Raw genomic sequence first — 17,635 nt, forward strand, 5'->3', positions numbered from 1 at the left:
TTGAGGTGGCTCTGCATGTGGAAGAAGCTATTCAGTTCATGTACAGGAAGTCCTCAGACTTACAACACAATTGATTCCAGAAAAGTGTGTCTTAAGTCAATGGTGGAAATTCAGAGGTTACTCATCTTTGCTTCCCACCACTCCTTTCTTGATTCTCTCCAGGAGGGGCTCACCCTGATGAGCTAGTGGGGAGCTGAAGGAGGCACAGCTGCTTCTCCTTTTCAGAGCTCTGTTTGCTCTGCTCTCTCCCATCCTACCCCCCACCCCAGCATTAATGAGACCTCCACTGCCTGCAGGCTCATCATTCATCAGGTAGAGCTTGGCAGGCTAGTCAATAAATGACAGGGGACAGCTGCTATAGCATCTTCCACCAGGATGGCTAGTCCTGATGACAATGTGAGCCCGAACCACCATTGCAGGGTCCTTCTCCTCTAGTCCACACACCAACAGCTGTCTAGCAAAGCCTCCCTCCTGCAGTGAGTGTTGTGAAGTTGAAATAAGGTGGAAATTTACAAAGGTCTTAAGTGCCATTAATCTTAACACAGTCTTAAGCAGGGGCGTTGCTATGCCCCCAGAGAATCTGGGGCCTGGACCCAGACCATTGTGGCACCATTTTTAAATTTATTTGAGGGGTTCCTTTGGGGCCTGGGCAGCCTTCATGGCTGCTGCTGCTGCCACTGCCTCAATGGCAGCAGCAGAACTAAACAGCATGCCACTGCTCACTGCCACTTCCCTGCTCACTTTTCACATGCCCGGTGGCATGCTGTTTAGCTCCTCTGTTGCAGTCCTTGCAGCAGAGGAGGTGAGGCAAGAGGTGATGGAGATCTGGGGCACTCCAAAAAACATTGGGACAACATTACTGGTCTTAAATAAAGAACTGCCTGTATTAGCCTCTTCCCCAATAACCCTGTGAAGCTAATCATTGTGTTCATTTTACAGATGGAAAACTGAGGCTATGAGGAAATTACTTCAGCTAGGCTACCCAGTGAAAGTCTAAGTTGGGACTTCCATATGGGAAAGCTTGTTCCAATCCATCTGCTGGATTAACAGCTCCATCCTTTGCATGTTTACTTGGAAGTAAGTCCTGCTGAGTTCAACTGGCTTACTCTAAAGCATGTATTTAATTAACTAGCTGGCCCGGGCTCAGAGCATCTGTGCCTCTAGTTCTTCCCCCCCTTCCACCACCACCCCTCGGCTTTCCCCCTGTTCTCAGCCTTCCTGCCACTGGCATTTTCTTTCCCCACACGCCACCATTTTTTCTGCCTGCTGCCGCTTTCCTCTCCTCCTCCTGGCAGCTCGCTTGCAAACTCTCGCAAGCTGCCAGACATGGGATTAGTGACGGATACATTTTAGAGAATTATATATATATATTATTTACATTATATAGTTATATCCTGCTTTTCATTATAAATAACAAAGCAGCTTACAGAATGTTAAAACAATTGTAAAAATAACCATAACAACAATGTTTTTAAAAACCCATTTTTAAAAGACTGAAGCAGCAAGCAAAACAGACTACGCATAAAAACAAATTGTAGCAGGGTAGCAGGTCTTCCAAAACAAGTCTTCCAAAGCAATAACATCTTGCCCACTGTTGTTTAAGACAATAAGAGAAGAAGCTGCCCTAACTTCCCTCGTAAAGGAATTCCACAGTTGCAGTGCCACCATTGAGAAGGCCCTGTCTCTGATACATGTCAATGTTTGTTAATAGTGGGCCAGAGAACAAACAAAACTAACTGTGCATAGGATTGCAGCCTAAATCAACTTATAGGGGCGGGGGGGGGGGGTAGTCACTGCTAATATTAAAATTCCCACACTGTAAAGTTCATAGAAATCTTCACAGAGCATACAATGTTTTATATTTTCCTGTTTTGGGGATAGTCACCATTTGTTTCTGAGCTGCAGAGGGGTTTTTATATAAGAATGTTGCTCCCGTTGAATAAATCATGTTCAGTGGGGTGGCTGTGATCAAGATAACAGGAAACATACTGTTGATACGGCTGAAGTGGTAACTTGAACAATTCATTCCAGATTGATACATTGTTGCCAGTTGCCATGACATAGTTCCCATTCCCATGTTTGCATCAATGAAATAAGATGTACTTATTTTTTTAAAAAAGATCATAACAATATATAGCTGTAGAGTTATGTATGGTCTCTATTGCACAGTATTGTGTAAGACACTATATATATCACAGAATGCATCTCTCTCCTTTTTTCCACTTTCCAAAATCAAAACCATCAATGACTTACTCTGGCAGGACAGACAAAAGTAACTATCAGATATTCTGCTCCCAGGCTAGTCATTTTGCTTTCCATTGTATGTTTGCCATTTGGGGGGCAAATACCTTCCTAGTGAACCTTTTAAAAATTGCAAGGATTAACATAAATCCTGCAGGGCCAAACATTTGTAAACCAAGTGCTGGGTGGAATGGGTAAACATTTCAGCAGAGAGAAAACTCTGGTCCCCTTTTCTCTTCATTTTATATTCAACTCTGTATTTATTTTAACAAGGGAAACTGCATTCCAGCACCTGGCCCCACTCACATCTTGCGTGCATGTACGCGCACACACACACACACACACACACACACACACACACACACACACACACAACTTTGCCCAACTGGATGAGAAAGCAACTGAGGCTAAAGTAACTGTACACAAGATGAAAGAAGATCTGTATGTTCTGTTAAGATGGGTGATGATTTCTAATGAACACAGAGGAAAAGAGAGACAGAGAAAGGAGCGTGGGGAGGGAGGCAGAGGGCTGCTGCAGCCACTTTGTCAATTTCATGCCTAGGATCTCCTCCAGGGACCTTCTCAGGGAGGCTGCCTGCCTGTTTACCCAGGAGGGCTGTGCCGAGAGCACGTTACGTGGGTTTACTTTGCTTTCCTGGAGTTTATTGTAAAAAGGGTAAAGTTTTTCGGATCCATCACGTGACCCTGACAGGTCCTGCCTATTGAGAAAGCCAGACCACCCACATGGAGAGGACGATGGAGCGCTTAATAGAAACAGGCATGCAATTGTGAGCCTTCTCAGCACTCTGCAGAATGCCTGCAACCTAGAAGGATTATTATTTTTTTTTTTACACTTTCTGTTCCTTTCGGAGACGAAGTGGGGGGGGGGGGGTTTGAATGCAAGAAGAGAAGCTTGGAGAAAAGCAGGAAAGCATCAGGAAAAGGACATCTGATGTGCTTCTATCAAAGTCCTCTGCCTCGGCGGCACTGAATGAAACTGACTAACCCCACCAACAGCTCACCCTACCCCATCGAGGGGCTTAGGGCAGAGATGGTGAGTACAAGCTCCAGCCATAGCAGACCGCCGCCCCCCCCCGAAAAATGGCCTCTGATATATTGAAAAATAAGACAGAAAGGGCGATCCTGGAGTGTGAGCGAACGGAAGATATATCCTGGCAGATGGCGAATCCTATAGCGAGGTGGCATCTGAATGAATGGGGAGAACGGGTGGGGAGCGGCGGCGCGGGGGGAGAGATGAGATGTAACAAGAGGAAGGCAATCCAGGGCGGCTTCTTGCAGGAGAGAGGAGGAGGAGGATCTCCCTCCTGGCTGTCACCGCGAACACACACACGCACACGCCAACTTCTGTTTTTCCGGTGATGGTGAGGGCTGCCGCCGCCGGGGGTGGCAGGGATGGAATTGATCGGTGATAATTCACGTCCAGTGGGGTCTCTTGGATCCCATTTTCACGCTTGGAAGGGTCGCCACCCTGCCTTCCGCTCACCAGTTCCCCGCGGGCTACTGATTCCAGGAAGGGGGGGAGAGAGAGGGAGAGAGAGGAATGGGAAGGGAGAAAGGGGAAAGAGAGCCGGGAGGAAAGCAGAGCCGAGAGTGTTCTTAGTGCGCGGAAACTGCTGGACAGAGCGTTGGAGTCTCGGCTTGCTTTTGAAGGGAGCGGGCACCTGAAGACAAACTCGCGCACCTCTGGGAGTTGCTTGCTTTCTAGCACGGCAAGGAGAGGAGCTAAACTGGGGGAGGGAGCCGAGATGGACGCTGGCCAGGGTTAGTTTTGACAATTTGGAGCTCTGCTTCCTTGCAGCGAGGTCTCTGCCTGCGAAAGGAGGACTCCAGAACGCGCGTTGCCCAGCCGCTGCGCCGTTAGCGAAGCGGAGCGCAGCCTCCAAAGACGCAGCTCTGCTGCACTAGAGGAAGCGTATAGGCTTGGCTTTGACTTCGATGCCAGCAGACACCCTTCCTTCTTTGGAAATGAGATCCAGGCCAGTTCACAGGGCTGGCTTCGAAGTCAGACATCCAGATTAACCGACTGAAATAGTACTACTCAGAACTACTAAAGGGCTAAAGAACTACTAAAGGAATACGAATACGACGAATATTTATATACCGCTTTTCAACAAAAGGTCCCAAAGCGGTTTAGATAGATAGATAGATAGATAGATAGATAGATAGATAGATAGATAGATAGATAGATAGATGTCTCCCTGTCCCCAAAGGGCCCATAATATAACAACAACAACAAACAACAACAACAACAACAACACTGATAAAATTTAGCCATCCCAGGTCCTTGGGAAGGACTCGATGTCTGGATAAAACAAACCAGTCGATAATACCTGTCTGACTGTGTAAAATAATAATAACAATAACAATAACAATAGACACCAGCAAGAGCCACTGGAGGGATGTTGTGCTGCGGCTAGATAGGGCCAGTTGCTCCCCCCCCCCAACTAAATAAAGAGAATCACCATGTTAAAAAGGTGCCTCTTTGTTTAGTTAGCAAGACATTCCAATAGACTCCCTCTATTAAATTTAGTCAGAGTATTTAGAATTGGGTTGCTTGCTTGCCCATCATTGGATATGCTGGACACTTTAAACACTATGTATGTACAATCAAGGACTTCAAAGCCACAGTGTGATCAAGACTAGGGGAAGGATCCGGCCACAGGTCACTGCTAGTTAGGGGCAGTGATCTTTTGAACTTCATCTTGAGCAACCTTGAACGTTTTACAGCTTAGTACTTAAGGGCGCCCTTCACAGAATGCAACATTTCATCCAGAAACATGAAGCCAAGCTTTGTGAGGTAATAGGAAACCAGCGATTAAAAGGAGATCCTTATTGCTTGTTTGCATTCCTCTTATTCAGTCACTGATTCTCGACGCCTCCCAGCCCCTAGCCTTTTTAACAGACACATTGCATACCGAGGATTAGGATTTTATGTGCATTTGTTATGGTGACTTGTGGAGAGTCGTTTCTGAATTGTGAAGACAGGAGTACGTTAGGGTGTAGAGACTCTGTAACAGGGTTCTCAGTAGTAGTAGTAGTAGTAGTAGTAGTAGTAGTAGTAATGTAGACTAGTAGTACTTGGTATTAGTAGAACTATACAGTAAAGGAAAGATTGTGCCATTGAGTCAGTGTCGTCTCCTGGCGACCACAGAGCCATGTGGTTGTCTTTGGTAGAATACATGAGGGGTTTACCATTGCCATCTCCTGTGCAGTATGAGATGCCTTTCAGCATCTTCCTATATTGCTGCTGCCTGATACAGTATAGGTTTTTCCCATAGTCTGGGAAACAAACCAGTGGGGATTCGAACTGACAGCCTCTTGGTCCCTAGACAAGTTGCTTCCCCACTGCACCACTAGGTGGCTAGTACTGTACAATAGGAGTTCTGTAATAAGGCTCGTAATAGTAGTAGTAGTAGTAGTAGTAGTAAACATTTCATTAGCACAGCTGGTGTTGCAATTGATGTATCCAAAGAGTCTCGCAAATTAGACATTTAGACATGTCCTGTTTGTTCTGTGAAGCCTTATCCTATTCATGTTTGGTAAGAAGTTAATCCCATTGCTTTCACTGGTTCTTCCTCCCAGGTAAATGTGCACAGGAATAATCCCATTGCTTTCACTGGTTCTTCCTCCCAGGTAAATGTACACAGGAATAATCCCATTGCTTTCACTGGTTCTTCCTCCCAGGTAAATGTGCACAGGAATAATCCCATTGCTTTCACTGGTTCTTCCTCCCAGGTAAATGTGCACAGGAATAATCCCATTGCTTTCACTGGTTCTTCCTCCCAGGTAAATGTGCACAGGAATAATCCCATTGCTTTCACTGGTTCTTACTCCCAGGTAAATGTGCACAGGATTGCAGCATTAGTCCCTTAGCTTGTGACAAGTGGGTTCCAATACAGCAAGCATGTAATGGTTTTAGCCTTCCAGCAACTCAAGATACAAGTTATTTCCATGTTCTCAGATGGGACACTGAGATCTGGGCCTTCCATCTTGGCATGCGTAGTTGAAAGTAAATTCTGTTTCCATCAGTTAGTCTCGATTACTTTCAAGCTGGTATTTTAGGATGGTGTGTTCTAGTGTTAAGAAGGAATGTTAAGATGGAGTCACACAGACAGTGACTTCTCCAGGGCCACCCAGTGAGTACTGTGGGTGCCCTCAGGGCTTGGAACCCAAATTCCATCTCCTGGGTCCCAGTCCAGCAGTCTGGACCACACTGTCGGTGTGGGTGGTTTGGGGACCATTCAAAACATGCTCATCACTAGAGCCTCACAAGCCAGCCTTGGCTTCAGTGCAACTGGTCTTCCTTCTTGGCTGTTGGTCCCTGCGTCAGAACAGGGAACTTTTTAATATTGCCTTGCATTCCCATCCTTATTTCTGTTTTTCCTCAAGCAAGCTGTGTGTCCACAGTTTACAGGATATAGTGTGTTTCGCAGAGTGTACCTGTGTTCCAAATCCTTCAGAAATCAATGACAGTTTTGTTTGCAGAAAGCTCCATAGGACAGCCTGGTCTTTGTTCCTGAGAAATGGATCTTTGAAAAATAAAAATAAAAATCTGACATTACCATTTGACAGTTGTTAAAAATAAATCCTGGAGCCAGGATCAGGGGAGCATCTCCACAGCCTTGAGTTGAAGGACAAAAGCACTTTCACAAGCACTTTGTGAAGTGGTCTATCTAATTCCTGGGTCCGTTTGTTTCCAGTGGAAGACTGGGATTAGAATCATCTCCCAATGTGTTGAGAAAGGAAGCTCATTTTGCATGGGAGTCCCAAGAAACCCCCCTCCCTTTTCTTCTTTCCAACTTGCTTTCAGGACACAGCAGGAAAGGAAACTGACAAGGCAGATCACTGAGATCAGTATGAATTAAAATATCTCAGTCCACTTTGATTTTATCCTTATCTGTCTCTCTTCCACTGACTCACAGGCAGGCACACACCTACCTTTTCTTCCCTCCGCCTTGGCCACAGTGTATAAAGCCCTATTGAGAGATGGAGGCATGATGTGTAAACCGGATTAGCAGTATGAAAGAAAGGCAGACACTGAGCCTGAATTGTTTTACTTCCTTGTCATTGCTCACGCCTATATCTCTAATAAATGTGTTGATCCAACAGTGGGTCAAAGGGATTGTGTTGCTTGGCTCCCTGCACCCCACCCCTGATGACCAGACTCGATGGCAGAGATCATGCAAATGAATAACCTGCCTTCGGCCGAACGGGAGGCAGGGCAGGCGGAGAAGAGCAAGGCGGAGAAGCTGCCCTTTGAGAAACCGCTGCCCACGGGTGGGTGTCCTGCTGCTCTTGCTCACCCGCTCCCTGTGGCACACTTCGGGTTAGATCTCAGGCTCTCATACACTTGCAAGGGGAGGCACCAACTCCTTCCTTGCCTGCCTTAATTTCCGCATCTGCTGCAAGCCGTTCTCCACATTATGCAGTAGAAGTCTGAGAAGATGGTGTTACTGCCGGTTGCAGGCGGTGTGTCATGTTTTGGGAAGAGTTACCTCAACCCTTTTCTCTTTGATCTGCTCGTTGGCTACGTGCAGGTAAGCTTGGGGGAGCATTCAGGAATATGATTCCCTCCCTCACTTGCAGTCCGAAAGTGGCACAAAGTTCTATCACCACTCAGTGGACCTCATTCTGAGTAATGCATAGATCAGCTCTGCGTACCCCTTAGCCCTCGATCTATGTCAACCAATGAGGGTCAGCTTATCAGCAGGATCCAGCAACAAAATATTTCCTGGCTACAGGTGGAGGGAGGGAGTTGTGTGTTTGCATGCCCATCCCCACCTTTACCCTCCCGCCCCCCAACTCTCCCTGCTTGCAGAAAAAACAATATGTCAGGATGGGGGCGGGGCTAGGCTGAACTCATCTTCTTCACGCACTAGTTTCTTTTCCTCCTCCTTCTTTCTAACATGCAGGAAACTCTTTTTTACCTTGGCAGAGCATCCCAAATCCAGACCAACACATGCAGCCCAAAGTGGTACAGTCCAGGGAACATAGGAACATAGGAAGCTACCATATACTGAGTCAGACCATTGGTCTATCTAGTTCAGTATTGTCTTCACAGACTGGCAGCGGCTTCTCCAAGGTTGCAGGCAGGAATCTCTCTCAGCCCTATCTTGGAGAAACCATGGAGGGAACTTGAAACCTTCTGCTCTTCCCAGAGTGGCTCCATCCCCTGAGGGGAATATCTTACAGTGCTCACACATCAAGTCTCCCATTCAAATGCAACCAGGGCAGACCCTGCTTAACTAAGGGAACAAGTCATGCTTGCTACCACAAGACCAGCTCTCCTCCAAGACCAGGGAAAACTCTACAGTTCAGTTCTAATGGCCCTGATGGCCCTGGCATTATCTTTTCACTTCACTGGGGATCTCCTTCAAATATATTGTAAGCCCTACTTCATTCCTTCCCTTTTGCTTTCATGGTCACAGGCAAACCATCATCCTTTAACTTACATGTGAGGAAATTCAGTCTTTCCCCCCCTTCTTATTTGGGATAGGACTGTAACTCAGTGTTAGAACATCTAACACATTTTGCATGCAGAAGGCCCCAGGTTCAATCCCCGGCAGCATCTCCAGGTAGGACTGCTGGGAGAGACTCCTGCAGGGAACCTTGGAGAGCTGCTGCCAGTCAGTGTAGTCAATACAAAGCTAGGTGGACCAATGATCTGACTGGATATAAAGCAGCTATCTAGATTTCTATGTTCCTCTACATGTGGCATGGGGTAGGGGACACAATTGTAAAGCTGAGGCTTAATGGATCTGCCTCTCTTCCCAACATTGATCTCTCAGGATGAGTTTCTTTTAAAAGACTGAGTTTCTAGTCCTCATGAGGGCAAAATATCTCTGTGGAACATCTGGGGAAGCAGCAGATTTGTGTACTGTGGGTGGCTCATTACACTGAAGAGCCACTTCAGATCAGCACCACCTTTAATCCTAATCTACAACATGAGAACCGCTTTTCATTTATGCTGCAGTCTGTCTTCCTCTTTAATGTTAGTAACCACATACAAAGGAGAACAGAAGATAATTGTAGAACAGGGGGGACTTTGCCAGGTTCATCATGTCATGCATGATAGATTAGAAAAACGGCACCTGCCCAAAAATCCAATTGCCACATAATTTCATATTACAGGGTTTTAATTTGCATTGATATTTTAGCTTTCTTCTGGCTTTATGATTAAATGAACAAAGTTTACATACTAAGTAGCAGCACACAGTTTAACATAAAAGAGCCCTCCCCTTCTTTTCCAACGGGTAACCTTTTCTTTCTCCGACTCTTTTCTCATCTTAAAATCACAAAATCGTGATGGTGTCACTAATGGACTCTTCCTTGAACCAAGTGCGACCCACCAGTGGGTCGAGATTGTCCGGACTCTCCCAGTGCCCTAGAGGACATTGTGCCCTAGAGGACACTCTGGGGCAAGGGTCCTCAACAACATTGAGTCCCCAATTGTTGTTGGACTACAATTCCCATCATCCTCAACCACAATGGCCAAAAGTCATTGTGACTGAGGATGATGGGAGTTGTATTCCAACAATATCTGGGGGCCAGGTTTGAGGCCTCCCTCCCCATGGGTTTCAGAGAACGACCTCCCACCGACCTACCCCTATCTTCTGAGAAGAGTTCCCATGCCCCTTAGCGCGGGGCCGCCCATCCTGACGAACTCCCGTCTGCCTTCTGGTGAACGCGGGGCTCTCTGGGACTCTCTGGCGGTGACACATTAGCCCGGAGGAGATCATCTCTGCGGGGCGAAATGCCTCCTCTCCCGCGGGCATCCCTCATTTGCTCCTTTGTGGCGTGCGAAGCAGCTTTCCATTAAAGGCGATCAGGGGTAATTAGCCGCATTATTTTGACAAGTTGGCTCGAGCAGTTCCCTTTCTGACGCGCCCGAGGAGGGGGCAGAGAAGGAAGGCGGGAGGGGGCCGGGGAGCCGAGCGGGCCTGGAGTCGTGCGCCGTTGGGGGGCCTTTCCCAAGCCCCGGCGTGCACTTTGCCAAAGGCCTCTCGGGGAACCACGGAGGAGGAGGAGGATGCTACGTGGAAGCCGGCCAGAGAAAGGTGGAGACTAGAGACAGGCCGTGAATGACATCCGTGGCCGAGAGAGAGAGTTCTCCTCCACGTCTCCGCTATGTTGCGGAGAGAGGTTGTGTCCCAAAGTAAAACAAGGCATCCTTTTGCTAAACTGGAAATGTTCACGTGTGTGCGTGCATATGTACGTGAATGTACACTCACACATACAGACGCAGAAGCATTGAAAACTATCCGATCCAGAGTTTGTCTATTGGAATCCTTCTCCTACGCCTACTTGGAAGGAAATTTCATCCCAGTAGATGGGACTTGCTTGGGATTTGGGAAGCGATCTCATTTACTTGGAAGTAACTACTCTGGAAGTGAATGACACTTACTTTCAAAACCAACGGGACTTCCCTAGTTAAAGCACGTGTACTTGAGAAAGTAAGCTTTCTTGTATCATAGGCTTAGGTTGTAATCTTATACGCACTTACCTCGGTGCACACTGTGGGACTTACTTGCAAATAAGCAGGCACAGGAGTGGACCGTGAGAGTTATACATAAGGCTTAGGTATAGAGTTCTGTGTAACTGGAAAGCTTGCATAATTTGACTCTATCCTCCACTGGAATTAATGCTTTTCCCTCTTATTTTGACACTACCCCGGCACTGGAAGTCAAGATATTCCCTTATCTAGGAGATATAGATATGGATATAGATATAGGAGAGAGAGAGAGAGAGAGAGAGAGAGAGTAAAAAGTGTGGGAGGGGCCCCCCTATTAGTCTGCAACCCCAAGAAGACAAATAGCCTTGTGCTACCTTTTAGAGGACGGCTGACAAACTAAATTACTCATGAGTAGTCGCATTAAACGTAATGGGACAAGTTAGTCTGGATGTCAGGCAACGTGACTTATTGAAGCAAGCGCTTTCCTAGGTAATACACACTACTCCTCCATCCTATTCAAATGTGATTCTGCGTTAAAGGGAATGAAGGGGTGGTTGAAAGATGATATATAAAGATGCTTGGTTTGAACTGCCTGCCTGAGAAAACCACCGACTGCCTGCTAGTCCTGCCCTGTAATGGGCAGTGTCTGCTGATGTAATGAGAGTAATGCACTCTGCATATGTTTAGAGGGACTCTGATCTTTAGCATCACTTCCCTGAACGTAGGGATACTGATACTGCAAACGTTTCTGGGGCTGAGCCTTGGTTGGCTATGGCAACCAAGAAACATTAAACAAAAAGGAGCACACTGGAAAGTAGATGAACTGATCCTATCTGTATTTACTCAGGACTAAATTCTACTGTGTTCAGTTAGGCTTACTCCCAGGTAAATCTGCATAGAATTGTCACCTTAGTTGGCAGGGTTAGAGGCAGGATGAAACCTTGGCTATAAAGCTGCATTTCACTATCACAGATTTCAGTTCAGTCCCTTCTCTGCCACAGTCACACTGAATGACCTTGGCACTATCTCTTACTCCAATCCCCTCCTTGTCAAATGGGAATATTAGTGATATATCTCCCAGACTGTTGTGAGAGAGGGTCATTTTTTTTAAAGGCTGTTGGTTTGAGCCTTTTACAAAGAACAAAGGAACAGGAATACTTACTTAAGCAACCCAATGCACACTTGCCTGTGTGTGTCCAGACTTGTTCTGTGTAGTGTCACTCAGACATTGCTTTTCTGCATTGACTTGTAAGTAGTATTTCATCAGCGCTGCCACACCCACATGTCTGCGCACTTTTATAGTGCTGTGTTCCATCCACACCAGTAGATGATCCATAGTGTAAGTTGGTGTCATTGCCCCTTGCACCTTGTGTTTATGTTGTACCTGGGCAAGTGCAGGGGCAGCGGGTACTCCAACATGCATCTCTGTAAGAAATGGGGCCAGGGCAGACATCATTGGTCCCATGTTGTCATATGGAACTGTAACTGTTTTGGTGTTTCCCCTTACACCTAGCCAGGTAATCTTAATATAAGGCATGAATACAATGTAAGTGTTAGTGCAGAATTCGCATCAGTATTAATGTTAAGTCAATATGTTCAGTCATAGAAGAATTCAGGTTTGTTTGTTTTTTAAATGGAGCAAAGGTGCCCGCCCTACACAAAAATATCTAATGGTGGCAGCAGGAAAGGAAAGGAAAGGAAAGGAAAGGAAAGGAAAGGAAAGGAAAGGAAAGGAAAGGAAAGGAAAGGAAAGGAAAGGAAAGGAAAATATCTTGTGGTGGCAGCAGGGAAGGGAAGGGAAGGGACCTGGAGGGATGCTGTGGCATGGTATTATAGTGAAGAGGTGTGGCAGGGGCTTCAGCCCTTCCAAGTAACTGAACACATTCCAGCCGTGCCTATCCCAAAAGATGGAGCAGTGGTGCAAGGGGGCAAACTGCCCCAGGGCCCCACAAGGTCCCCAAGAGCCCCCAACATACTATGACTATTATTAATAGCTAGTGACAGCAGCTGAAGAGGTGCAAGAGAGAGGTGGGCCTCCCAACACACTATTTTGACCCAGGCCCAGAAGAAGAACTGTAACTCTGTGGAATCACTTTACATGCAGAAGGTCTCTGGTTCAATCCCTGGCAAAGACTCTTGCCTGGAACCCTGGAGAGAGACTGCCAGTGCTGAGTGAGATGGACCAAGGGTCTGACTCTGCAGAAGGCGGGCTTCCTGTGTAGCCTACATGCCTCTCTGCGACCCTGAGATCCTTGCACATCACAACCACTGCCCTTTCAAAAAGCCTACTGGATGAAATACTCACTCTGGGAGTTCCCTGTGCCCCGTTGAACACAATGGGGCTTGACTCCAAATAAACAGGAACAGGATTGGGTTGCACACACACCATGTACAACCCAAGAGGACACAGAGGCTCCCCGAGTCCCTACCTGCATGGCTTGCTCTTCAGGTACAGCTTTGTGTATGGCCTCTCCTCTTAACCTCAAGGCAAGTGGTTTGTTTCAATGTAGTTGGCTGCTGCTGATCATGCAGCTTTATGATCCATCATCTATGCCAAGGACAGATAGAAATGCTGCCTTGCCACCTAGGAGGCCCTTGCTGTCCTTAGGGGAGGGCAAGCTGGGTGACCTCCAGAGGACCTGCTCTTTTAATCCCCATCAAAATCAACTGGAAGAGTGACCACACGGGCTGATTTGCCCCAGGTTCCACACCCTGCCAGGGCAGTCCTGGCCCTTCTCTCTGGTGCTACATGTGCCCACTGCCTCTCTGTGTGTGCTCGCTTTTTTGTTTGTAAACTGTAAGTTGGAAGGGTGGTACTAGGGGAGGTTTCTAATGAGATACAGCTCCTATGATACAAAATGATCAAGAGCATGTCATGAAAGAAACTGCTGGCTTGGAGGTGAATGGCACATGTGGTGGAGGCCTGTCCTGCCACCCTCTTAGGTCATGGTGTACCTGATCCGTAGCCTCATACTCGGGTCCTCACATGTTGTTAGACTGCAACTCTCATTGTCCTCTTTGGCCAATGTGACTGGGAATGATGGGAGTTGTAGTCTAATAACATCTGGAGGCCCATGGCTGAGAACCCCTGGTGTAGTCAACAAGAACCAGCCTCCATCCATATTAACAAGACTTCTTTCTCAAATCCACAGGATCCTTGTGATTTGTTGAGTTGACAAAACCTGCTGTCCAGGCTCAGCTATATGCTCAGGGCATGCATATTAAAGTTAACAATGCTTCCAAATGTAAATAAGGAGGACAGATTGATTAGGAGCAACATTATCCCTGTGAATGCAGCAGCCCTCTTGCGCGTCCCTCGGCAATGAGGCAAATTGGGGGCATCCTCCACTTTGACCACCCAAGTCGAGAGGAGACTTTTACACTGACACTTCTTCCTTGAAAAAGAAAATTACAGAAACAAGGCCAATTAGATCCCCTCGGTAATTCATCTCTTGTATATGAAATGAACCAGACCACAGGGGGAAAGGGGGCCCGGGAGGGAGGGAGGGAGGGGGAGGAGGATATTAAGATAGGGCTTGTTAAATTTGAGACTCCAGATTGAGTTTTGGAACTAACATTTTTACCGACAGAGGAAGGCGGCTTGTAAAAGGAGGAGGGGAAGAAAGTGGAATTATGAAGTGATGTGGAATGACGAAAAATGAGCCCCAGACAACAAAAGGGTGCTCTGCTTGGACTTTACAGCTGCCCTTGACCATTTTTATTCTAAAGTGAGTCCCATTCCAGAATCGGGGATTTCTTTGTGCCTCCTGTGATCTCTTGTGAAAAGAAAGTCAGTAATGAATGATGGGCGGGAGGAGGCGCGATGGTTACATTAACTAATAACGTGAGCCGGCGTGGTGCAGTGGTTAGACTGCTGGATTAGGACCAGGGAGACGCGAGTTCAAATCCCCATTCAGCCATGAGACTTGCTGGGTGACTCTGGGCCAGTCACTTCTCTCTCAGCCTAACCTACTTCACAGGGTTGTTGTGAAAGAGAAACTCAAGTATGTAGTACACTGCTCTGGGCTCTTTGGAGGTAGAGCGGGATATAAATGTAAAATAATAATAATAATGAATAGGAAGACTAGTGTTGACTTTCTCTCATTAGATAACGCGTCTGCAAGTGCAGGAATGTGTGTGTGGTGTATACACGAAGAATGTGTTTCCCCTCGGGTTTTGTATCTAACCAAATCTCCTTGTCGCTGTTATTCAGTGTAATGTCTTTTGTTTTTCCAGACCTCTGTAGCCAATTTTATTCCATACCGCAACCAATGGTACATACTCCAGATTAGTTAACACACCGTCACCACCATAAGCATGACTACAGAACGGCGAACGCATCCCGCTCTTCCACTGCATGCTTCTGGAGGGAGTGGGCATTGTGACCCGCATTAATGATTAAGACTGCGATCCTGGCTAGACTCAATAGGGCTTACTTCCGAATTAGCGTCCCCAGGATTGCACTGCAGGAACATGAAACCGGTGTAGGCAGTTATTCCAAATCACGACATTCAGAATAAAGGACTCTCGTCTTGTGTATGTGCCTTATCCTTCTTTCTTTTTTTCTCTTTCCTACAACATATTACTCGCTTGCTGTTATACTCAGAGAGTTCTCTTACTCTGGTCTCACAATTAATTTCATTATCATCCAGAGAAAGTGGCCCAGGTCCATCTGGGACTATTCTGTAGGCAGTTGACATCAGTTTAGGAATTTCTGGTCAGTAAAATAACCCATATGGATGCTATCCGCAGTAGATGCTTACTTGGGAGAAAGAAAAACTGAAATCCGTACCAGAACGACTACAGAGTAAATATGGGCAGGATCGGGCGATCCACAATCCTCTAACTGTGGCTCGATCGTCTAGACCTCAATGGAAGTCATCCTGAATCGAATCGACAGCCAGTTAAAACGATCATCCCCCTCCCCAAATAAACCAATTGTAGTGATGTAGTTCATAAACTAATTGTAAATAAACTAATTGTAGTGATGTAGTGATGTATGCCTATAAGCATAACCGTTTCCAGAATGCAGGGAGGGGTGCAAATCTCCCCTATGCAACTGAAGAGTTCCCAACTTCCCTTCTCGTTTTACTAAACTCTCCCCAACCAAACCAAATAACCTATCTCTCTCTCCGGGAAAGTGTCATTCCTCCCCGCTCCCTCACACCCGCCAATTTTTTTAAAAAATGAAGATTTGAGTTACTCATCAGCTTTTGCCTCTGTCTGTACTCCTGCCAGAATAGTCGAATCAAAGTCCCATTGCGAGTTACGCTGCTGGGGTCTACTCTGTAGTTGGCGGTTTGCGGATCGTAGCCTCAGTGCGATTCCCTGTTAATCTCCCACCCCAATTTCATAGTTCTCTTGGGGCAGAATTTCTGATTCAGTAGCTGGGTTCTCCCCTCGCCCCTGCAGCTGGGATACCGCCTATACACAAGGGTTCACATGTGCCTTTGCTAGAAACTAGACGTTTTTGGAACCGAGCGCACTTTTTTCGTATCTGCTGTAGGTGCCAAAGGGGTGGGGAGGAGAGGGTTAGAGAGCGGAAGGCTTTAGCACGAAACGAAACCTAGCCCGTCCGCACAATTCATTTTACAGAAGATCTCCAGAACGCACGCTTGATTGAGTAGGGAGGGAGGGAGCAGGAGGCGATCCGATCCTGGGGCCCTCCGGGCACGGCCGCCGTAGCTAATCGCCACCCCCAAGATGTTGCCCAGATCTGAATGGAAACGTCCTCTCCCCTCTTGCGATTGGCCAGCAGGAATCGACGCGGCTTCCTATTGGAGAACGTGAAGGGGAGAGACCTCCTTTAGGAATGTACTATGGCTTGTCTGGCATTTTTCTCTCCCGGGGAGAGGGGTGGAGCGCTTCGCGGCTGCTTTCCCTGCGTTCCAAGGCTGAGCCTCTCTGCTCTCTAGCTCGTAAGGAAGCGAACTTCCTTCTCCTGCCTTCTGCGACCGCTTTGTCGATACTGCGCGTTGCGCGCTAGGCGAAGAGGCTGCAGCAGTAGCCGCGCCAAATTCCGTGCGGAGGGGAAGCCCAGCCTTGTTTGCACAACCCTCAGCCAGCCAACCAGTCACGTGAAGCCCGTAGCCCGCCTCTCCAGCCTTCCCCTTTTCTCTGAATGTGCGGTCCCCCTCCCTTTCCTTCAATGAATACACACAAGATTTCTCCTTAAAGCAACACTCCCCCATTTTAGTATCTCAGTCAACATCAAACTCCTGCAACTTTTGGGGCCTGAAAACTGGGAGGGGGGAGGAGAAAATTAGCTAACGGTGGCGGCGGGTTGGAGGAGGAGGAAGACACACACGACTACAAAGATCGTGCATTCTTTCTTCAGGCAGAATTCTTTCTATACCCGTTCTAAATCCTGCACAGCAGCGGGAGGGAAGGAGAGAATCCAATAACCAGGATGGGCACGTGTGAAATTGTACCCACGGAACCACTCAATAAACATAAATATCACGAACGTATGAAAAAAAAAAAAGTGAAAAAGATCACCCTGACATCACTTGCGAGTATGGCAATCGTCTTTCCTCGGTAGACAATTTTTAAAAGTATACTGGCTCAATAAAGTTCACATTGCAGTGAATTGATAAAGTCTATAAACACTACACAGACAAACCAAAAAAGGAGAAATCTGTCGTGATTTATTTTAAGTAAAGGAAAATGTGGAGAGGTGATGCAAAACGTCTAAAGTGATCTAGAGTTTAAAAGTACCCGGCTGCCGCACTTTTCCTCTTCAAGTGTTTTAAGCTGGAATTTCTCTAGAGTTTAAGCGAGCAAGTTGTGCTACTTCAGGTTTTAAATCTGTTATTTCAAGTATCGAAGTTTCATTGTGGTCTTTCTTAACGCAGCTGGTTGTTTTCTTGTAAAGAACTCAGGCTTCTCTTTGGGGGTTGTGGGGGGAGGGAGAGATCTGGC

The 17,635-nt window shown here is 46.9% G+C and overlaps 1 protein-coding gene across 1 annotated transcript in view; it reads left to right on the plus strand.

Annotated features, from left to right (window-relative positions):
- The first annotated feature begins 3,113 nt into the window (after positions 1–3,113).
- Positions 3,114–17,635, plus strand: part of PTCH1 (patched 1) — a 144,243-nt gene continuing 129,721 nt past the window's right edge. Inside the window, exon 1 of the mRNA XM_053300459.1 lies at positions 3,114–3,295. Coding sequence (XP_053156434.1) covers positions 3,233–3,295 — 63 coding nt within the window. The 5' untranslated portion in view covers positions 3,114–3,232. The remainder of the gene's footprint in view (positions 3,296–17,635) is intronic.

This window comes from Hemicordylus capensis, chromosome 2 (genome assembly GCF_027244095.1).
Source record: "Hemicordylus capensis ecotype Gifberg chromosome 2, rHemCap1.1.pri, whole genome shotgun sequence".
Classification (NCBI taxonomy): Eukaryota; Metazoa; Chordata; class Lepidosauria; order Squamata; family Cordylidae; genus Hemicordylus; species Hemicordylus capensis.